The sequence below is a fragment of the Alligator mississippiensis genome, chromosome 5 (genome assembly GCF_030867095.1).
Source record: "Alligator mississippiensis isolate rAllMis1 chromosome 5, rAllMis1, whole genome shotgun sequence".
Classification (NCBI taxonomy): Eukaryota; Metazoa; Chordata; order Crocodylia; family Alligatoridae; genus Alligator; species Alligator mississippiensis.
This window is the reverse complement of record NC_081828.1, coordinates 117801570-117826124: the sequence shown is the minus strand read 5'-3', so window position 1 is coordinate 117826124 and position 24555 is coordinate 117801570. Positions and strand designations below refer to the sequence as shown.

General features: G+C 38.6%; 1 protein-coding gene across 1 annotated transcript in view; it reads left to right on the top strand.

Moving 5' to 3' along the window:
• CUL1 (cullin 1) overlaps positions 1-24555 on the top strand; it is a 74142-nt gene that overhangs the window by 4467 nt on the left and 45120 nt on the right. The window contains exon 2 of the mRNA XM_059728634.1: positions 16708-16996. Within this exon, the coding sequence (XP_059584617.1) occupies positions 16857-16996 (140 nt within the window). The 5' untranslated portion in view covers positions 16708-16856. The remainder of the gene's footprint in view (positions 1-16707; positions 16997-24555) is intronic.

Sequence of the window (24555 nt, the reverse complement as noted above, 5' to 3'; positions counted from 1 at the left end):
GGCTTCTAAGACAGGGTAGCTTCTTAGAGTTAAGGTTACAGTTCTGTCCTTAATTCAACCCTATTATGCTTAATTATTTAAATTCATTTAGTGTGTAGATGCATCTCTTTGATCTTATGACAGTGGAGAATGTTGTCTGCAGAGACTTCTTTTACAGTGCAGAGGTCTGAGTTAAGAAAAATTACATTGTGTTTTAACCTCAGGAGAAATTGATGAGCTGTATACTAAGTGTGGGAATTGAGTGACTTGTCTTTTTACCTTCGGAAAATTCCTGCGCTGATTCTGTACGTTCTGTTGGTGAAAACCACCAGGAAGAGCAGGAAAGTGAAATTTGGTTCAGTTCTACCCGGTTTCATAGAGAAACACTGTGGGGAAGCAGTTTGTGGAAGACTAGCGATACTGGTAAAGTGGCCTGTAGAAGAAAGGAGGGGGAGAAGGGGGGTGGTGATCAAATGAGATGAAACATGTGAAAGATGCTAGATGTACAAAAAATGTGGTGTTAAGTGTTTATCTTGTCCAGTGGTTGTGGAGCTCTTCAGAGTTCTATATAAATCTTTTATGCTGATTTTAGCAGGAGCTGTGTGTTCTGCCAAGGAAATCCCCTAAGCCTTTGTGTTCTCTGAAGTAGCTACCTTATAGCAGTTGGAGGGATTTTAGATGGAGTCAAACTCCAGGCCTCCTTACTAAAAGGGTAGTTGTCATGAGGCATGAACTTTGGGTGAGAATGGGGCTTGGGAGTTAGTAAGGAACAGGGGTTTTATTTTATTTTTTTGAAGAGTTGTAAAAAATGAAAGCCTTATAGAAGCCAGAACAAATGGAGGAAGAGTGGGAAGGTTGCATAAAATTAAGAAAATGGAGAAAAAAAGAATTTCTTTTGCAAAATGGAAATAATAGTGAAATGAAACGCATTTAGGATTCTCCATGGCCCTGCTAACATTCTTAATCATTTTAAGAAATAACATTAGGAACTTAAGTGAAGCAAGAAACTATTTCTTAGCTCGGTTTTACAGGCTAGTGAGGTAATACACAAATGTACTTGCATATTAGTAGGTAGGTAAATAAAGAAAAAAATATTTAACTTTCATTCAGAGCTATCACAGCTATCAAATGTATTTCCACATACATTTATCTTATTACAAGCATTTTTCCAAATTAGTTTGTTTTCCTTGAAAACATACTTGTGTTAAAATCCTACTGATAGTGAAAGTAGGGTAACATGAAAATACACCCAGGAAAGTAAACAAGTTTAAAGTTGACTCTATTAAATTCTAGTGTAAGCTTAACTTTGTAATTTGATGCAAGCTGTATTGACCCCAGCAAGGGTCAACTGTATCTCTCAGTGATTTGCTTTAATTTAATTACATTAACTTTATAAGTCAGGTTAATTAACCAGGCACACTTCTCTAGTATAGATGAAGCTGAGCAGCTGATCCTAATATTATTGTAATTGTTGGAAGACAAAAATGAATTAAAAGGAAGTTATAAGATATGCTTACTTGATCTGCTTTGCAGAATGAAGTAATTGACATAGGCTAGGGACAGAAATTACACATAAACCAGTAGTATAAGTGATCAGAAACCAGTTCAAATCTAAACAGAAGTTCAGTGTACATAAACCGCTTTCAAAATGGCTGAAACCAGTTAAAGATAAATGTGGATGGATGTGGCATGAGACTTAATTGATTTGGATTATATTGTTTATTGAACTTCTGTCCCAGATCCCCTCCAGATTCAAGTTAACTCAATCTCCCCATATCCCAGGATGCTTTGCACCTCCCTTGCAAACCCCTATTAAAGGGTTGGGCTAGTTAGCCTTGGCCCAAGCTGTCTGCTTCAGCCAAGCAGAGAGGCGTGCTGTAGCACCCCCCAGCTTCTGGCCTGGGCCGCTTCAAGCATTTTCTGTATCTCCGGAATCAAAAGTGAATGTCTGTTCACTTGCATATCGGTTCAGTCCACGCAGCTTAGACTAATCTACAAAGATTGAATTGATTCAGCCTGGAGCTTTTTGACTAGCTGTGCTTAGCCATAATGTTGGGTTTATTACAGGTTAAGGTGCCTGGTTTGAACTGAATGAGCCGTGTTTCTCTAGGCTTCATCTAAAAATATGGAGAGTTTTTATTGTTGAAAGAGTAAGTTTATATTTGGTCCATATTTAAACACCCTTCAAATTGTCTTTTAGATGCCCAGAAAGACAGTGGTTAGGAGGGGTGCTGTTTTTTTTTTTGGTAAAATGATTTAAATAAACTAGTATTTTTGGACAGCACGCTCAGTGTCAAAAGAGAACATCAGGGATGTGTATTTGTCATGAACTGCCTTAACTGTACATTAGTCATAATGCTCGTGTTTAGTCACTTCTAAATAAATTTTGGTATGAGTTCATATGAGAAGAAAGAATTTCAGGATTTAAACCATACTCCAGCGATATATTTGGATGTCTAGAAACTTCAGACTGCTTGCAAGGCAAATCTGTGTGCCTCTTATCTTTATTTATAAGCTGAAGTGGCAGGCTGTGGCCTGATGTGCCTTGATCAGCTGAGCTTTTGCAAAATTAACAAGGTGAAAAGAGCTGTAAAATTATAAACCCATGGGAAGACTATTGGGACTAGAACTGGATGTCAGTAATTAACATTTCATTGCTTTCAAACCACTGATAAAAGTCACTGACATCTTACCATTAAGGTCAAAGGTGCCCATATAAACAGTGTATAACAGTAAAAATTCAAATGTGTAGCTAACAGGTCAGTGTGAAATGATTCATTGTAATTTTAAATTCTGCAATGTGGAGAAAGTGGTGTTTTGGGGTTAGGGACAAGTAGACAGGGAAAAAAAGACCGTTCCAAAGGTCTTTAGTTTTTAATCTTTTAATAAGTTTTTTAATCTTTTAATTTAGGTAATTTTTGCAGGTACTGTAGTAGCTATAGTGAAGTGTCAAGCCAGGCTAATGTTTGTTTTTACTTGGCGGATCTCAACATGGTCATAGCATTCCAATTTCTGGTATGAATTTTAAATAGCTGTTATGACACTTGGTGAAAGTTTTCATACTAATATTTTAAGGCTGGGCAACACTTTTAGAGTTTCTTTCCTAGGAACTCTTTGCTTGCTGACTGCATCTTAGCATTTTACACAAGAATAAGAGTGACTATTTTGGCTTGGATGACTTACTTCTGAAACAAGTGAACAAGAGAAGAATATTCTCACTTGTCTCTTTATAGTAGTGTTGCATATTTTATTACATTGTTGGCTTTGTTTCACTGAGGCATTAGGTAAACTGGCTACTATAGAGGACCCACAGACTTTATTTATGCAACATTCCCTCATCAGTAAAACATGCTTTAGCCTGTATGCTGATAAAGTTTTGAGACTGTGCTAAGTGCTTTGAATATTATGCTTCATCCAGAATATAAATATATTACATAGACTAACTACCTTATTGACTTAGGTTAATAGATGTATAGAACCTAAAGTATGAATTTGGACAAAATGCTTTAATACTGTAAAATCTTCCTTACAGGACTACAATTTCTGTTTGACTTTGAGGAGAACCTGTCGTGTGTTAATATCTATGCTTATTGTCATCACAAGTAAAGTAATTACCAAATCCCTGATTTGCAGGCACAACTGGGTACTTAAAATGTCTAAAGGTCTTCTTAGAATGACCTATGTGCATATAAATAACTGTTGAGAGGAAATAGCTGCAATTTTTTTATTTTTTATTTTTTTGCCAAAAAAATCTGGTTGCAGAAGTACAGCTCAGATTTTACAGCTAGTTTTCAACTGGAAAAAAAATTCCATGAGAAATATTTCTGCATAGGAACTTTGCAAAATGGAAGCTCTCTACTTTTTCAAATGCTTTATTCTAGAAATTCTTATTACATCACTTTCAAGTTAATATTTTACTTACAGAGGTGTCTAATGCTATTTTACAGAAGAATGGTGTATACATTGTTTAGTGTGTTGTGTGTTTCCTTACCTTTTCACTTTGCGTACAACGTACAGGCCCAGTTTGAGACCTGCAGGTGGCACTGCAGGCCAGACAATGCTGTTCCATGGGCCGTGTCTTTGACGCCCTGGTTTAAAGCAATTAGTGAGTGAAACCAGTTTCTGTTGACTATATTTTTATAAGTTTGTACTGTATTTGTGATATTGAGGAACTATATGCATTTTAATAAACATTAGATAAGTTCAGTACTCTGTGACGTTGGCAAAATATGGAGGGGGGAATTCTGATCTTAATCTCTAAAATACTGTATAATGAATGAGGCTGATTTGTTAGTAGTAGTGAAAGCCTCAGAGTTTTACTCAATAATAACTAGTTAGTGAGCTTAATTTTCTCATAACGTTTTGCTGTTATTGGCTCAATGCTCATCCTTTGCTTTGTTGTTCCCGGTGTGACAAGAAATGAGGTAAAGGTGTCCTATTTGAGGCTCACTGGGGCAGTGGAGGCAGGGCTTCACTGTTTGTTTAACTCACAGTACTGTACAAGAAGTTGATGTGATCAGCCCTATGCTCCTGGTACCTATCGAATGGAGGCTGGGTGGGCCTCAAGGCTTCGCTGGAAGTAGAAACAATGAGTAGAAACCTACTACTCTGGGATCAAACCCAGGTCCTAGGCCATAGCCAGTTGCCCTAGCAACTAAGGTATAAGAAACAAGGCAAAAGTTAAATATTTTTCATGAGTAACTTAAGTGATTTAAGTTCAAGATGTCTCCATCATTTTTTTTTTTTTTAAATCCCTGTTGGACCTCTACATCTGTTAGGCACTTTGCAAAATTTTACCTGAGAACTAAAAGTGATTGCTGACAGAAAGCTGACACCTGAATATAAGGATAGAGACTTGCAAGAACAGACATAAAATGTAGTTTACTTCAGTCTTATTTTGGGAATGAGTGGTGCAGTAGAACATAGAAATAAGAAAATTAATGGGTGTATGTACCTTGGGCACGTCTGTAATTAGATATTTCAATAAGGAAATAACTCCTACAGATAGCTTTATAAAGCGCCAGTATTGAATTACAGTAGCATATATATTGCAGTTAAAAGTAGGGATAATATTGGTGGATTTTCTTATAGATAAGCTATTATATGCATATCACTTTTTTCAAGATGAAGCTCAGAAAGAAGTATGGTTTTACTAATGAATATTTAAGTAAAAGAAAACTTCCCCATCTTCAAATAATTTTTTCTCATAGTCTAGTCCTTGTGACTTCACTATAGGTCCTTAACATTATAGAGGAAGGGAATCTCTTTTCCCCATTCTCTTTTTTGCCTTTTTCCCCATTCTCTTTTTTGCCTTTTTCCCCATTCTCTTTTTTGCCTTTTAGGCATGGAGTTTTCGGAGGTTTAGCAGTCATGTTATATAGTAGATCTCCGTTATGACTTCACAACACAAGGGATAGCTTTATCTTCCTTGATGCTGACACCTAGAATTTTAGTAGGTCTTATTTTTGAATGGAGAGTTAAAGAAAAGAAAAACAAAATTGCTGAATGTAGAGTGGAAAAAAATAATATGGAAAAGTGTCATAAGACCTGTATTATGTTAGGAATGTATTGTATAATGCTTGAGAGGGCAGATCCTAGGAAAGGAAGGTGGTGGCACTCCCCACACAGTGTAGTTGACTGATTGTTTTTAGTAGTAGTAATGGAATCTCTTAACTTTTGGAAATAAACTGACTATTCTTCTACACATGAACACACAGAAATATACCTTTATGCCCTAGCAATGTAGGTTGTTGCTGTAGAAAAAGGGAAAATTGTACCTTGTTTGTTTGGAAGGGGAGGGGGAGAGGGTTGTTCCCCCCCCCCCCAGCCGCCCCAGCTAGAATTGTGTATTACAGGTAATTGATTCAAACATATCTTGTTGTAGATGACTTGACCTCATCACTCCCCTTTCCTGCTTAAATTTGGAACTAGAGGGCTAGGTACTTTGAGACAGCCAATTAAGGATTAAATAACAAGGTTCAGTAATAAAACAATAACACGCCTTTTTTACAGAATGATTTAAATCAGTTTCCCAAACTTTTTCTTATTGTATACCCCCTTCCAAATTTACCTGGTGCCCTGTACCCCTACCAGCATACGTTTTATATTTTAACCCCTTAAATGCCAATTATAATGAAATTATGTTCACCATTACACCGTTTTTGCTGTGTACCCCCCTCTTCTTCCTGCCCCCCCCCCCACGATGTCTTGTGTATCTCCAGAGGTACATAACCACAGTTTGGGAGCCTCTGATCTAAATGAATATGTTATATAACTGAGTAACTGCATAATTTTGTTGTGGTTATCCTCATCTTTCCTTGTCCTTTCTTCATTTCTCTAAGCCAGATCAACGAACATCCTCACTTTCCAGAATATAGCCCTAACCATAGATTTTTACAAACTTTATTAATATATTAATGGCATTTAATGAAACATCTGGTTGCTTATAAAAAGTTTTATTTTTTCATAGGTTTGTGTGCAAAAATCTCTCACTGAAAAGTTGCTTTTATTATTGTTGTTGCATTTCCATTTTAGGAGGGGAACACCTGTCAATTATAGATTGGATTTCAATGCCGCAGTTTAACAGCTTATAAATACATCTACCTTTTTACTAAAATCATCTCTGAAAAATAGGTGCAGTTATTTCAGGATAGAAAAATAAATACTTTTAGAAAATCAGAACTGTTTAAGGCTAGAAATTAAGCTGATATAGTATGGTGTGTTGAGCACAGGCATCAGCAGTGTTCTGCTTATCTATGGTGTTGGTCAGTAAATTATAAATTGAAGTTATAGGTTACATTTAGACCATACTAAGGGCACTTAAAATGTGAGCATCCACACATTAGAGCTCATTAACTTGTACTAAGTGCCCTCTGAGCATTGCAGTTATACCACTTCAGGTGTTAGTTAGCTCTGGGCCATGTTATCTAGCTTGTGTTAAGGTAATATCCATCTGCTCCACAGAGATAAAATGAGCAAATTGCAGTCTTCCAGCATCCCAGGATGCACAGCTCCTGGCCCCCAACTCTCCACAACCAAGAGCAGGGATAGAGCCAAGGTGTCCTGGCTCCTAGCCACACCTCTGCTTGTTAGCCCTCTGGTGTCAAGTCAGAGCTTTGTAGGGAAAAAAAAAAGGTTTTGACTCTTACTGTGTGGCTGCTCACAGCACATTCTAACTTTTTAATGCTGCTTAACATTCCACAGATTTAGTACAGTCTAAGTGTAACTTATTTTATTTTTGCTTTTCAGAAAGAGCTGTTTAGAGGCCCTTGTGAAAACATTGCCAGTGACCTGTCATTCATAGTTGGGTAACTTTATTTCTAAATTAGTTGATTTCCAGATAGTTCATTAGTGTTCTGAGTAGTAAAGACTTCTTGGAGTTGGATTCCTGTTTATTTAAATGATACTGGGTGCATCTATATAAGGTGCTCACTACAAAGTTGTTTAATTAGCTCTGCAGTAAAGCATCTTGGGCTTTCCTGCTGCGGTAAAGCAGCCCATCTACATGAGTGGCGCTATTGAGCGTAAACTATTAATTGCTATTAGGAGTAAACTAATTAACTCTGCTGCAGGTAGTATTGCCCAACACAAGTACTATTCTCTGGTGGAATTATTTACTCTACTTCAGCACACGTGTAGACTGGCTGGAGCACAAGGGTGCTTCAGTGCAGGACTGGCTGCCCGCTGGCTAGCCCAACGCTTTAGCACTCTCATGTCTCAGCCCCTCTGCAGCATGTTGAGCTGGGCAGGAGCTCCCCGGGCTTCTTGTTAGCTGGGGCTGCTCCACCCTGGCTCAACATGCTGCGTGCCCAGGTGCACATGTATATATGCTGCACCTAGAAGCAACAAACTCTGGTGCTAACAGTGATACTAAGAAATAAGATCTCTCATGAACTTGTTAGTTTTCTAGTATATGCCATACGAGTATGAGTGACTCTATAGTATTGGATCTCTTTCAATAAACTTAAGATATACAGGTTGCAGTTCCTGTTTTCAATACCTATGCTTGAGTTAGAGTCAAACTTAAGCCCATAGAGGACGAAGGGAAAACTCTTCAATGTAATAAATGATATAGTATTTACAACAAACAAACAAACCAACAACACTACTAAGTAGCTCTACTCCAAGTTGCTGGGAAACCTCTTGGCTGTAATACATCTCGTTTTCAAAGTTTTACAGTCTGTAAGATCACACTTTTTGTGGTAGCCCAGAGTGTTTTTGTTCTTTTCAGGATACAAGTACAAATTTGAATCTCATTCTTCTGAAAGATAGGCATTTGGGCTTTCTCACTGAAGGTTAAATTTAATATTTGGCAGTACAGTCATTTACCAATAAACAACTTGCTGAACCTGTGCGTTGGGTGACCCAGAACTGTCCTAGATGATCATATAGCATTTAGGGATTCTGTTTCAAGTGATGTTTTGCTATATTTTTTTTTTTCTCCTCATTTCCCCCCCCCCTTTCTAAAAATGAAATTGAAGTTTTATTGCCCCTGGTGAATCCTTTGCAATGAAGATATGATTTGGAATTTGGCAGCTTTTTTTACTGGCTCTGTGCTGGATAAATCAGGGTGTACATCAGGGGTGTCCAATTTCTAAATGCCTGGAGGCCAAATGCCATGGGGCTGCATACTTGTGGGCTCTGTGAAGGTGAGCCACGGGCTCACCCCAGCTATAGGCAGTTGAGATACTGCCCCCCCCACCCCCAAACCACTGCACTGTGTCCCTGCACCCCCCCACCCACACACTGCAACATGCGCCCATGCTGCTGCACCATGCACTCGACCCCCCCCCCCCCCACTAATGCACCGTGAACCCAGGCTTACCTTAAGTCCCCAAAGCAATACTGCATGACACTGATCCACTCCCTGGGCCAAGGGCAGGCAGTGAAAGCTGGAGAGGGAGCCCAGAAACTGACTACTTTTTGCTCATAGAATTATCAGGAGAATGGTGGCTAGATAGGAGGAGCCTAGGGGCCACAATTTAACCTACATGGGCCCATTTAGCCCTTTAGGGGCCACAGTTTATCCCTTCATGGACCCTGGTATATATGAAGCATTATATTCACTCCCTTTTTTTCATGCAAAGTCATGGCACAATAAGTTAAAGAAACTTGGCCAAACGTGCTCATTTTTTCTGTCAGTTGGAGCAGAGTATTATCATCAATGAATATTGGACCACACTGAAGTTGCCTTGATAGTGGCATAAAAAGTGGTTATGGAGTGCTTTGTTATTTTATAATAAAAAGTGCCACAGTGGTGTAATGCAGGGCTGGTAATCCAGTGGCAAAACTTTCACTGGTTTAAGCAGTGTAGGATTTGCCTCAAAGTGCAAAGTAGTTTTTGCCATTTTTACGTGCCTATTTTGAACCATCACAATAAAGTTCTAAATAGAGTCTGATACTTCTGTCATGTTTTCTTCCTTTGGTTTATCTCTTTTGGTCACATTAGGAAAAATTATGAGCTTCTTTTGACATAGTGTCATAGAACTTAATTTCACAAGTGTCAGGTTTTGGTTTGTAGTAGATAACATATGCCATTTCTTAAACAACTACCCATATGCCATGTTAAATGTGATGGTTTCATTGTACACTTGCCCCTCTCCCCATTAACAAGAACAACAGGTGCTGCAGAGATGATATAAATGTAGATCTGGTGCTTCAAAGCCATAGTGTAAATTAGTGGCAGAATTGGCACAACTCTAGAGGAGCAGGGCCCAACCTTTTGCTTCCACAGGCTGGATGAAAAGCATAAAGCTGGTCTGTGGGCCGGTTTCAGCATTCCCTGATCTGCATCCCTACCCGCACACCACCTGGATTTGGATTCACACTTGCAATCCAGCCACAGGCCAGTGCAATTCAGCACCATGCCACCGGGATTCCGCCACCGAACAGCTCAATACAGCCCTGCACCTCATGATCTGGACCCATGCATCACCCTATCTAGTCCTGTACCAATCAGATGTGGTGTGTACTGCCATGTTGTCTGGCCCTTTGGGCTCCCCTCTGGAAATTTGGCAGCAGGGGAGCAGCAATTAATGCTGCAATTGCTCTTCCATTGCCAAATTTCCAGACCTTTCGGGAGCCCCACGGGCCAGAGGGGTGTAGGCTGGGGGTTGACCATCCCTACTGTAGTGTCCTAGTTTTTAAGCATCAAATCTGTCCAACAACATTCCATCTTTCTAATGACTGGTTCAAAATTAATCATCCATGCACTGCTGCTGATATTGCTTACTAAGGTGAGAGGTCCTACCCTAACATTGTTTATAAAACTGGGTTTTTAGTTTTGAGCTTGTAATTTTCATTTGTTTGGCAAGCCGGCATGTTGTAGTGTTCTAATCACCACTAACCCAAGAACTTCTGATTTCTAATCCAGTCTTTGTCACTATTTTACCATATGCCTTGGGATAAATTTCCATAAACTCGATGTCAAAATAGAGCTGATATAGCAGGGTATGACAATGCAAAACTAAATGCAAAAGCGTGAGGTATTTCATTTATGCTTCATGGTGTTTATTTTTTGCCATGACTGATTCCAAGGGCTTAGATATGTATGTACCTAATCCAAAAGGTCATAGTTTTTACTTTCTTAAAGGTCTTAGTAATCATGACATCATGTAAGAGACACTAAGTATAATTAAATTCTCTAGACCTGACGCCCTCTGAATTCACGCATGGATGGGTTCTCTTCACACTGATCTAAAATATTTATTGGAACAGTGCATTCTCTAACTTTATACATAGGATAAATCTTCACATTTTCTTTAAAAAAGATGTATACAGTAATAAAAGTTATACTTCATAACAAAATATAATTTTGGTGCATATATAATAGTATATTTTAGGCAAAAAAGACTAAATAGGAAATTGTTTTGTAAGTAAACTGCTTATAACTTGAGTAGTCCTACCAGCTATTCTATGTTCCAGTTAAACTGAATTACCATTTAACTCCTTTCCATATAGGTGAATGATATGCAGAAAGATATAAGTACACAATGTTTAATTTTCTCCATATGTTGTTTTTACCAAGTGTATTCCAAATAACTGGTAAGGTGAATCGTTTTAGTCTATGAAGCTTGTAAACAGAGTTAATTACTTTTCTTGATTTATTCATTTAGTAGCAAATTCCAATTCAGAACTAACCAAGCAGTACTGAAATATTGTAATCAAATGCAGATACTGCAGTGCCAGTTAAACCATATAAAGGATAGACCCTTGTAAATTGTTAGGTGTCTAAAAAATAAATTGCAGAAAATTTGAAACCAAAATGAAACCATGGCCATTTACCCCTGCCCCTCTCTTCCAGTATATTAATTTTAAAATGCTAAGATACTGATTTGATTAAGAGGTACAAGTATAGGATTGTACCTCAAAACATCTGGAGTAAATTAGCTGTTCCAATAAGCATGCAGTTTTCTTCTCAACACAAGATGAAAGCCGACTAAAACCAGACTTGGGAATAAATGCATTGACTTTATTATATCCAGTCCAAAAATAAAATATAAAAACGTGTACTTTTGTAGTTTATCCCAGTAAGTATCAAAACCCCTAAAATTTATGGTAATGTTACAATTCTTTTCTTTTGGCTGCTAACCCTAATATTAAAGAGTATCACAGAATCACAGAAAATTATGGTTAGAAGGGACCTCAGGAGTCCATCTAGTCCAGCCTCCTGCTCAAAGCAGGACCTTTCCCAACTAGATCATTCCAGACAAGTCTTTGTCTAGCTGGGTCTTAAAAACCTTGAAGAATGAAGACTACAATTTTTCTGGGTAACCTGTTCCAGTGTTTTACTACTCTCTTAGTGAGAGAGCTTTTCCTAATATCCAACCTAAACTTCCCTTGCTGCAACTTGAGACCATTGCTCCTTGTTCTGTCACCTGCCACCATTGAGAACAGTCCAGCTTCATCCTGTTTGGAACCTCCCTTCAGGTAGTTGAAAGCTGCTATTAAATCCCCTCTCAGCTTTCTCTGCTCTAAACTAAATAAGCCCAGTTCTCTCAGCATCTATTCATAAATCTTGTGCCCCCACCCCCTAACCATTTTTGTTGTCCTCCACTGGACTTGCTCCGATTTGTCCACAACCATTTGGAAGTTGGGGGGCCTAAAACTGGACCCAGTGCTCCTGAAGTCCACTTGTCCCCAGCAAGTTGGGAATATAGGCAGTCCTCGGATTTATGACACAAGAAACACAATTGGTTCCTGAAAACCATGTCTTAAGTCAAAATGTTGCAACTTGGAACCAATTTTCTCATAAGAAACAATGTTATAAATGGGGGATTGATTCCTGACCCAAGACCTGATACCCTATTTTCACAAAAAATACCGCAGAATTTTGTACTCGATCAATTATGGATGAGATATATAGCTACATTAATGTATTTATATTGTAAATAGGAATCGTATTGTGTTGGAAGGACTTCTCTGAGGTGACTTTGCTGGACTTTTTGAAAGGCTCTTTGTTGGACTTCTTGAAGGGTTCTTGGCTGGAGTCTTCTCAGGAGTATTGGCTGCAGGTTTTTCTGGAGTCTTGTCTGCTTTCTTAAAGAAAGTATCCAAGGAAGTTTGGATGGATGTTCTCCAGGGAGATGAGCGATGCAGCAAACTTGTTCGCTGGCATGGCATGGCATTGGATCAAGCATTTATGATGTCAGTTTCGACTTTACGAGTTGAAACGGTGTCAGTTTAGAAATGTTGTAAATGCGAAATGTTGCAACTCGAAACACTAAGTCGCGGACTACCTGTATTTACTTATAAGGAGGTTGGTGTGCAAAATTAGTCAGTTTCTGCAAAAACTGAAGCTTTGGTTTAGCAAAGGAAGTTTCTGTTCTGAAGACTGAAGAGAAGTTTTCAAATGTTAATTGATATCTTTCAGTCTTGTACCTATTCTTGCTGTTTTTTAGCTTGTCCAATCAGTACCAGTGTAACACTGAGATAATTGCTCAGTGTTTGGCTGCTACTAAGAAACCTTCTGTGGTCAGCAGTAATATCTACAAGTATCATGTCAACACTGTTACTGGTTGGAGAAAATTCCAAACAGTACTGGAGATGGTTTCTTCATCTTTACCTGGGAAAGTGTGTATGTGTGTGGGGAAGGAGGAGGGTTCTTGAACTTCTTGCTACACCGGAGTACAGAGCAAGGATTGTAGTAGGATGTGTGTGTTATACATATAATCTGTTTCCTGCAATAATAGGGAGGTGGACATTCTTCCTGTCTTCCATTTTTTATTTAAGGAAAGTGGAATTTAAAAGGTTACACTTCTGTTTCTGGAAATGATAGAAGTGAAAATTAACCACGCAGTGCTTCTATATCATGGTTTACTGTTTCACTCTGGTAATGTATTCACAATATTAGTGTGTCCTTGTGTGTGTTTGTAATTCATAGGAAAATAAAAAGTTTGTCTTTTAGTCAAAAATTATATTTACTAGTTTCTCATTTTTTGCATGATCTTCCAATAACTTGCTTCTCATTTGAAATAATTTCATTTCAATCATCCACAAATTCTTTACAATTTTATAATTTGTTGTCAGAATTAAGGACCTAAGATACCTGGGGGTAATTAGCAACTCCTAGTTAAATTTAAATCTTTCCTAATCCATCTGGAAGTTCAAAGAAGTATGTAATTAAATGCAAGAATACCTATTACTCAAGATAATATTATGAAAATGTAAAGTTTGGGATTTAAAATTTAACAGGGTGAGACCATGAAGAAATAGAATTTCTACTTTATCATAAGTCTGCAGTCCCTGTCTAGTCCATCCTTCTATTTGCTTGTCTGTCCATCCATCCAAATGCACCCTTTCTTCCATAAGTTTGACTAGGGTCTTTGAGATGTCGTTGTGTGGGCCGGGCGCAAGGTGCAGCCCGTCTTTGCGCACACGGGCTGTGGCCATCAGCCCGGGCACGCGGGGTCGGAGAGGACTGGAGGCGAGCTAGAATTAGTCACGGACGCGTAGTGGTTGATTTAAAGATTGTTTACTTACACCAAAGATGGTCGTGGTGTAGGGTGGACAGTTTTCAGGTACAGCTCCGCTTAAATCCTCATTAGAGGACTACGACAAATTCGTTCTTTTCCCCGGAGTTGTTGAAGCTCCGTGGGTTCGGTAGTTTCTCGTACAGGAAGGGATACGTCTAGGAATTTATCGGCGATGGGGAGAGGCTAGAGGCTGTTCAGGCCTCTATTGCCTTTTAAGAAATGCGTTGGGTCCATAAGGATCCGCAGCGCTTAGAGATCTTCACGCAAGGCAAAGGTTTTTTCTCTCTCTCTCTCTCTCTCTCTCTCTCTCTCTCCTGGTGTTCGTGGAATCCTCCAACTTGGGCGGAAACCACTCAAGCTCTTTATACGGCTAGCAAGCCAATCGCTAGCCGCCACGTGTGCATATGTTAGAACTGGCCAATAATGTGGCACGAATTCTTATACAAATGGCGGAAACTCCTTGCACCGTGCATTTCTTAGATGCAAAAGAAATGCACCATGCAAAGAAAGCTTCAAATTGGCGGGAAATTCTCCGTTGCACCGGGGTTCTCTTCTGCAGCAGAAAACTCCACCGTGCAAAGAAGCTGCAATTTAGCGGGAAAAATAATTTAGCAGTGCCGAAGCACACACAAACAAAAAATCACAACTTTGGGTTGTGACAGTCGTGACATTCTCAAGATTTTTAGAGCAGCTTTTTATAGGAAGCCATACAAATATATATTCTGGTTGACCTTAAAAGTTTTTGGCAGACATAAAGCTGGGAAGGCTTTTTGTAATATGATACTAAACCTGGAAAGAAGGTTGAATGCTGGTATAGAACAAGCAGTTATCCAGAAATAGTTATGACAGTGGCCCTATCGAATACTGTATTTCCCATAGGAATGTTATGCTGTCTACCTTTCTAAATCAGATGAAGAAAAAAGCATGATTAATTTGGCCCCAGTTACATCATTTTTGTAAAATTTGGGAAGGGCTTCTATGGTCCCTGGTTAAAAGGCACATAGGCAACCTTATGCTGAGACTCCCCATTTTAAAGTGATAAAACAGTTAGATAGTTGTACTGGCAAACTTTATCAGCATAGTAAGTGGCAATTTTGGTTCATTGGTACCATATATATATTGGCCCTAATTATTTTGTATTCATGGGTTAATTTTTAGATTGTCCTTTGTATAATTTTCATTTGTTACCTAAGGGAGATTTTTAATAGTTCTGATGCCACAGTGGGTGGACCATGTAATAATCAAATTCTAAAGATGTTTCTTAAAATGCCTACAGTGCTTGGTATGCTTGGCACCCAGTCCTTGGGGATTGTTCTCTTCATGTCATATCTGCCATTTTAAATGGCTTATATGTGACTACCAGTTTTTATCAGTGGTTCTAACCTTTCTGTGCTACAGCGCCACCCGCCACCCCCGCCATTCTTTTGATTGAGTAAACTCCTACCCTATGAGTCCTTCTGTCTTCTCTCTTGTTTATCCGCCTTCTCCTTTTATCTCATTTTCCATACCTTTTTTGTTTAATTTAAATTCATTTTAATGCATTAATGGCTGCTTGTTCCATTACATACCAAGAGGCATACTGCCCAAGGTGACTGATGTCCGTTAACTCAATCAGAGCTTCAGAAATCAGTTTTTGTTCTACACGTTTTTTAAAATCAAAAGTTTTGAGAGGATCTAGGCCTGTGATGACAAAATATTTTAAAAAAAACTTTTAGTATTTCTTGGCTAACTCTGAATCTTTACTAATGCTTCTGGAAGTTCATTAAGCAGTGCCTTGTCATAAACCTCTGGTGTAGGCTGAAGTGTGGCAACTTTACTACTGTTGGGAGGGAAAATCTGTTTTATTAATTTAGTGTCAGCTGCTGGGAGAGCTTTGCATTGGGAATATTTTTTTTTTGCTTTCTTATTAGCAGTGAAGTAGTCCTCATTAACTTAAATAAAGTTTCTAGAATTCTACCCTTCCAGCTTTGTCATGGCAGATGCCCTAGGGCCTGGTGACACAGCTTGTCATAGAGTGCTGAACTGGAAAATTGCTTTGTCTGTCTCGAGTATTTCCAGATCTCTTCTCTTCAGACTCCCATGTTAGTAAATGTCAAACCAAAAAGCATCCTCAAAAAGGAAAAACAAAACTATTGAAAATAGGAGTAAATAAGGATCTAAGAACTCTCCAATAACATTAGCATGATTTTCTTTCAGGTTAACTAACTTTTGTTTTCTGTGGCCCCATGTGTGTATCATCTATATTTCATGAATCTTAAGAAATTTAAAATCAGTAACCAAGTCAGGAAATCCATTAAGATGCAGTTATTCTGTGAATATTTTGGGTCCATGATAAATATTACACAGGCCTTTAGTACAAGTGGTGATTGCAGATCAGCACTGGTTGCTTCTAAAATTCAGTATTTTGTTTGGGCAATAGTATGGTTGTCTTTCAAAAATTTTCCTTAAGCTTGGTGATCATCCTACAAATCTATATTTAAAACTTTATCTGTTTGTTGACACTTTTTGGTGTGAATTCAGGTTGTAAAGCTGTTTTGTGTTATATTTATTTATTTTTTAAAGTGCCAGGACAGTGACTAGTATGATGAAAGCAATTATTGTGTTCCATTAGTAGTAGATTTAGTGGTATACAGTTGGTTTTACTGATAAGATGCAGCATTTCCTATTAAAGTTTTATATCTTTTGTTATAATAGCTGATGAAAACGAATGCAATAGCAGTGTATGATATGTGGCTTTTTCCTTATTTTTTGGCAGGTTATCTTGCAGGGGGACAATACTTTTCATATGTAAAGAATATCTCTTTTGAGTGATTGCGACCTTGACTTAGAATGTTGCTTAACTTCTGATGGAGGAATAACCAGATCTCAAACTGCTGCACTGGAAGACTTCACAGGAAACCCAAAATGTCATCGAATAGGAGTCAGAACCCACATGGACTTAAACAGATTGGTCTTGACCAGATATGGGATGATCTCAGAGCTGGAATTCAACAAGTTTACACCAGACAAAGTATGGCAAAGTCCAGATACATGGAACTCTACACGTATCCTAATGCATGCTTTTCTAAGAAAAAATAAGCCAGTTGATACTTCTGCTGCTGTTAGCAGCTGAAATTACTTTAAATCTTAAATTTCTGTTTTGTAAACTGTGGTGTTTGTTTTGTTTTTTAACTTCAAGTTTCAGAATGGCTGACTTTTTTTTTTTTATTTCATTGCAGCAAAGAAATAGCAATGATCAGTCACTGGTAAAAGAAAAGCATGGCACAATGCGTTTAGGTTAAGTTTGCTGTCTCAAAAAATTATGCAGCATGTCTTATAATCTGTGTTTACCTGTAAAATGCCAGGTGGTACTTGCTGTTAACATTAACACGTTAACGCAGTAAAGAGTTGCTGCTGTAACTCTAACTTGTCATAAATAGTGTCCAATTATTGTAAGTTTTTTTTTGTAGCGGGGCATGTGAACCATATGTATAGTACGCCTGTCTCCTGAATTCTAAAATCAGTTTTACAGTTTTCAATCTAGAGTTATGGATGAGTCCTTTTGAATTTTTTTTTCTTTCTCAGATTACCCATTTTCCAATGAGAGAGTCAAACTAGTAAGAGATTTGTTTTAATGTGTATGCTGGCCTGATATTTGGAGTATTATATTAGAGGAAAATGTTCCCATCCAGAGAGATGCTGTTCAGAGAAGCTTCTGTCATGTACGGTAGAGAGAGACAAAAAGCCTATTACTAAGAATGTACCTTCTGGCCTTTATTTTGAATAGAGAAATGTGTGGTATGTGCTTATGCTTTTCACAAGCACACAGATGGCTTTTGAAAAAGGTTCAGAGAGTAAGGTCAGGTCTTTTTGCCTTCCATCTCTCCTGTTTACCCTCCAAGCTTATATTTAAGGCAGGTGCTTCATAAGACAAGGATGCCAACAAGTTAGAGACACACTATTAAAAAGTAATATTTGGTAAGTTAACACTTTTTGTTTATTTCTTTAATCAAATTTTATGTTCCTTGATAGACTAAGGTTGAGAATCTTAAAACTTGCGGAAGAAGGCAGACCCAATACCCAAATTGACTTTCATTAAAATTTCTTTAAACCGATTTGTAATTTGAGAAATTGTTTGTCAGATTTCAGTCCTGTTTGTAAGATTCAGTATTGTTAAGTGGTGGATATAAAGTTCAAAACTTGGAAAAGGATGGTGGAGGGACTGAAGGCTGTGATACAAGTTTACTAGTGCTTTGGATTCACAAGAGGGTAGGAAAATGTCCATCTAACATATCTACTGTTCTGCAGTTATAGCTTCAGAGAAAAAGTTGTATTTATAATCTTCTGAACTGTGGATTCATATTCCCAATTGGTAGCAATAACTCGTGTTCTTTGTTGGTTTCATGCAAAATGTCTTTTCAGTAGTAGGTGTAAAACTTGAATATAGAAGATTCAGGATTTGGTTTACAAATTTTGAGTGAAACCTTTAAGCATTTTTACACATGCTCGGTGGGGGAACGGGGACGCTTTAACTAGAGCACCACTCTAAAGTGCCCACAGTGTCTCATGTATCAGCTTCCCCACACTTCGAAATGGGGACACTGCGCTTAAACCGCCCCGCTACCATTTTGAAACGCAGGGATGCTGATACATGAGACACAGGGGCTGGCTGGAGTGTGATAATTGGTACACTCCAACAAACTCAGTTAATCAAGACTGCTCTTATGTGCTGTAATTACCCCTATACATGTACAGGAACCCTTAGAGACTAATACTTTCCAGCACCAACTTCAGTTTGTGATGGTCATAAACCAGGAACAAACTGGTGCATTCTTGACTAAAGAAGAAAATCTACAACTGATAAAATGTGCGGTAGAAATCTTAAGGAAATGAAGTGTGGTAGAAATAGCATGTTCTTTTCTGAGTGTCTTCAGCATGTTTGGTATTTTTCCTAGGTCATTAGATTTAGTAATAAAAATATCAAGAGTCTTTCTGCTATAGTAACACACTGATAGGAATGGAGTGTTCTTGTCTCCTGTTATCTAGATAGTTACTTGGGGCAGTGTCTTGTGACTTCCTTCTTAAGCAGATTCTTTATTTCTATTTCCTAATAGAGAATTTAGGATTTTGTTTAGAAACAGGAATTTTATATTTATATAGAATATCCTCTCTATAGGACCCTGGCACACACTTATACTTGAGATGTAATTAACCAGTTAAACAAGACGTAAGTAGTTATCTGGCCACGTATTAATGCTGTTAATGGTTTGATAAAACCAGGAATAAGGCACAAAGTTACTACACAAAGTATGTGTAGTAACTTTGGCTGGTTCCTTTCATGCTGTCCATTGAGCGTGTGGCCAGGCTGGCCACCCAGTGTGTCCTCTATGGCTGGGAGCTGTCGGCTGATCCTAGGCTCCAAGCCACGGGGTGCACAATGTGCTCCTGCTGCTTATGGCCCCATCAGCTGATTTGGTGTACCTCTGGAGCTGGGAGCCCCATCAGGTGCTGGGGCTCCTAGCCAGGGGACTGGTGCAGGGAAAGCCTCAGATCAAGATCTCAGGGAGCCTGGGACCCTCCAGTCATACCTCTTGCCATGCATTGGTGTCATGGCAGGAAGCGCAATCGTGGGAATCATGCATCAGATCTCATGATGCCTTCAGTTGCACCTGTGGCCTTTGGCACACATACGGTCTGTGCTGCTCAAAAAGGTAGTATTTTTCTTCCATGTAACAAGTTCCTGAAACATAATTTTTCTATATTATGTTTTGCCTTCAAATTATCAAGAAGTTCATGTTCTTTCTAGTACTAATGGGTCTAAAGCTTCAGCAGCATGGAATCCTATGCAAAACCTGAGCATGCTTGCTCATTACTAGCTAGCTCAGAATATCATTCCTTGCAGAGACATGAAGTAGTTAACCATGCTAAAATAGGTACTGTTTTACTTGATATAGTGAATCAAGACGGCATTCAGATGGAAGCATTATTTGACCCTGCTGTTCCTTCAGTAAAATACATCTTGGTGCTTTAACAGTGAGAGAGCTTTGAAATCCGTAGGCAAAAACTCAGTGTGTAAATGTTACAACTCAAAGTGATTTCTTTAACTTGTAGGTCTTTTCTACCTCATATGAAGGGAAAAGTAATTCAGGCCATCATGAACAAATTCATGCCAAGGCTTGTCAACAAATGGGGAGTGACTTTCTTCTTTGTACAACTGGAATAAATAAATAAGTGCACTGTATTTACCCAAATCCAAGATGACTTTGAATTTAAGATGACCTTTCCCCCACAATAATTAGATTCAATAGATAGAAAATGTGTACATTTATTATAATTTTCCATGGATATAATCTAATTATTGGGGGGGCTGTCTTTAAATTCATCTTCCCACTGCTGTGGGGAAAGCAGTGGCAGGGGGGATGAGGGGTCAGACCCTCCCTCCCCCCCCCAGCCCCATGCCTACCATACCTACTATTTGTCCCTACCATATTTCCTCCATTCGTCCTGCCACATACCACCTGCCCCCCATGCTCTGTGCTTGACCCCTGTCACCTACTAACCTCCCACACAGCCTTCTCTGCTGCATATTTGCTGCTGCTCTGCTCTGGCTCTAGTGCAGTGAGCAGCGGTGGCCATGGCCTGGTCCCATCCTGCCTGGCTGGGCAGAAGCAGCAGCAGCAGCATCTCTGGACCCAAAGCTGGAGCAGAATGTAAGTTGCGGGGGCTGGTGGTGCATGTGGTGTGGTCTGCCCTGCACTCCCATGAAACCACACAGCTAGATCTCCCCTGCATGCTGCCCCTGCACCCCAGCCACACTGTGATCTCCATGTTCCTTCTTTACTTCTTTAACAGGCATTAGAAAGAAAGAAGTTTAAATGAAAATATTAGCATATCAGACAAGTAGCCTTGTTACTGCAGCCTTATCATAAATTTTTATCACCGTCTGTCATACTAAGTTTCAAATAAACCTACCTCTGTGAATTAAAATAATATTTAAAATTGATGTATTTAGAGTTTATGAAAAGAACCAGGGGTATGCTATTTCTAAATTAAAAAGTAAAACACTTTTTTTACCGCCAGATTAATATCATACCAGTAGGAGACTTGTCTGAGCAATAAGTCAACATGTACAGTATATCATTCAAGCTGCCTTGGGCTGTTTCTCATGCTCCCATTTCTTTCTTATGACACTTGCAAAAAGGGGTCCACTGGACTTCTTGGGGTCAGTTTAATGCAAAATGGAAGACCTCTAGAAACTACAGTTCTGCAGTACTAATGCATTAATATCTACCTAGTCCTCAATTACTGTTTGATAATATGAAGCTGTAGTATTTGTTAGTACTTCAGATTCAGGATCACACGATGCTTCAGTTGTTTTTCAGGTAATTCTGGAAGATCATTTCTGACATGGCTCTTGAAACCTAATTGTTACATATTACAGATTTGTCTTCGAACGATCAGAAGAACATCATTAGTGAAGAGATTAAAAAAAAAAAGACAGTTCTCCTATGATGCTTCTTCTGTTCTTGACAAAAGGTATAACGTAATGTACGGCCGCACAGTTAGTAAAGTAGAGGTGGAGTACTTTTTTTAAAACTAAAAGCACCTCTTCTTGCCTCAGCCCACATGCTATTGAACTGTGAAGTCCCCACGTAGACAAAAGATGGTGGAAAGTTTAGTTAAGCAGGCTAACACTGCACATTTGTTTGCCTTTCTGCCAAAGTGACTCCACTTCAAGTGAGCTGTATACTTGGCTAGTAAATAGTTTGGGATTATCCTAGAGACATTGAAGCAGTTAGTATTTTGTTACCCATTGGTATCCATTTTTTATAAGAGGAGTATATGATGTTTCATTGATCTCTGAATATGTGCCATTATATGCATGTTGGGAATCCTGGAGGTTAAAATAAACATGTATGCATTTACATATAGAAAGAATGTGTTGCATCAGATAATGAAATGCATAATGTATGCTTTATCCCAGGCAACTTCAAAAATAAATGCTTGGAGGTAAAATTGTGTGTAGCCATATAAAATATATTAATTTTTTCTTCAGTTTGAAGTAACTACACCATCTTTTTTTTTTCCTCTCATTTGACTCTTATGTTGATCACTTGATGTTTTTTATTTTCTTTTTAAAAAAACAAGACTATTCAGTGCAAAAACAGCTACTGCCATGTTGATTCTGAGAATTTTGAAACTTACAAATTCAAGACATTTTAAAGTTATAGTTCTTCTAGTACTTTAGTACCCTAACACATACAGTATGAAATACTATAGTTTTTCTCCTGTTTGAATACATATATATAGCCAGGTACTTATAGATGCATACCGGAATGTGGGGTTACAAGGAAATATGACATTATAAGGTATGTGCCATAGAGTCATTCTATATTCCTCTGACAGATACAGGATCCCTTCATGCACGTTCTTTCTACTCAATTTAGACTTTCCCATAAACCACTTTGAATTTTTTACTGCATAGCGCAAACTTCCAACTTCCAATGTGTGGAGAACTGACCATGAGGTTTGGAGTCTAATCCCAGCACCACCATTGGTACTCTAAACAAATCCTTTCAGTGTTTTCACTCTCTGTCCTCTATTCCATATGTCAAACAGGACTGGTTTTTATAATAGTTTAATAATATTATATATAGTTAAGTATTTTATTGGCCTTGTGGAAAAGTAACAGAGTCAAATATGGCTTTTAGGGGGGCAGGGGTGTTTTTATGTGCTGTTTTCTTTTGTTTTTAAAGAACTACTGTTGGGGAGGGATCTTATTTCATGATGATGCCTGGATGCATTTAATATGGGTTCCTGGCAAATCTCGTTATAGAATAGCTTGAAATGTATTTTTTCTTAAGCCATGTTACTGTCTCATATTACAACTTTGAACTTGTGCTGCAGCTTTGTTAACTCTCCTTGAAAGTGAGTTATTTTGGGAAGTTCCTAACTCTGGAAATATGATCAAAATTCTTTCAACTGCTTGAATTGTTGGGAGTATTATAAAAATCATGTAAACTTTCATTTCTTATTGTTTACAGTGGCATTATTTGCTTGTTTTCATGCAACATAATCTTTGAGCTGTATTTGATCAGAAATTGTTAATTTAATATTAATGTAAGTTTTCTGAAAGATTCTGTCTCTAAAAATGAAATAAACTGTATTGTTCCTGGAAAACTATTTAACAGAATTTAAATGTTTCTAATTCCCTGGTAATTTCTTAAAAGCGTAGTATCTTCTGTGTCTGTCTTTACCACAGCCATTACTTTTTGGTGGGCCAGTTCCTAATACAATAAAGAGCCCAACACTGGCTCATATGAAGTAGCAAAGACCCCTTACATAGGTGCTACCTGAAATGAATAGGAAAGTTCTGTGTTGAAATAATTTGACATTCTTATCAGCATGCTTACTCATTTTGAAGAACCTCCTTTATAGTTTCTTTACTGTATCTGTATTACCTTGTTTAACTTCTTTTTCTTTCAGGTCTTTTCAGTTTTACCTATCTGTTCCATCCTGTTTCTTAAACCAGCTTTCTCAGGTTTGTTAATTTCTGTCAAATGTATTAGCAGTTTATTAGAGAGTTTTTGTTAAGGTTTATTTGTATTTGTTTATGCCTTTTAGTCAATTTCTGTAGCTTTGATGAAAGCCTGTAATTAGTTTGTTTTATTCAATTACTTTCAGTATATGAATGCATTTCAAGTATTAAGTGGCACGACTGTTTTAAGTCACATGACTAACATGTTTGTGCCTACAGTCTTTGCTATACGAGACTTGTTTGTAGTAGTTTTGGCAGAGTTTTTTTTTTAAAGTCTGTTCTATTTTGTTTGTTGTCAAGATGGTAGTATAGAAACTTGCTTTTCAGTTAGAGCAAGTAGGTGGTAAATTTGAGATGTTCCTGTGAGCATGCATGCCATGGACTGGTCTCTGGGAAGCTCTATCTTCTGCTATAAGTAGGGATGCACCAATAAAGATTTTCTTGCCAATGCCGATAGTAGATGATTAACCAATAATACAGACTGATGTTAATCTGATAACCAATGTTTAGTAATGGTGCAAAGCATTTTAAACTACTGACATTAGAAAACTTTTTTTTGTTTGTTTTGCATTATGCATGCACGCATGCCTCTTGCCTGCTCTGGCCCCCGATAAGGAAGGCAGTAACCATCTTATTCCCATGCAAGTTGCCCCCTCACTCACGGCTCTTACTCGCAGCCCTGCTCTCCATGCAGCTCATGTTGCCACCTTTGTGCAAACTGCAGCGCCGGGCATGTTTGGAGCCCCAGAGCATGCTGCTGCCTCAGTGCTGGTGGGCCCTGTGCAGCCAAGCTCAATGGCTTGCGCACTAGAATGCCCCTTGTGCAGTGCCTCACCCTGCCCACATGCAGCCCAACATCTCCAAGGCAACCCTGGTGCTCAGGCCCCTGCTGCACACACAGCATTGCTGTGGTAGCAGCAGAAGGAGCCGGTAAAGGTCCCTTTGTTGCTGAGTGTGGAGCCCTATAACCACTCCCTGGCACCCCCCTTCTTATCCCATTGCTTGCCGGGACCTGTAGCCTGCCATGGGCTTGGGCTGGCAGTGCTGTGTGGGGACCGGACCATGCTCGCCAGGGTGCTCTGGGCG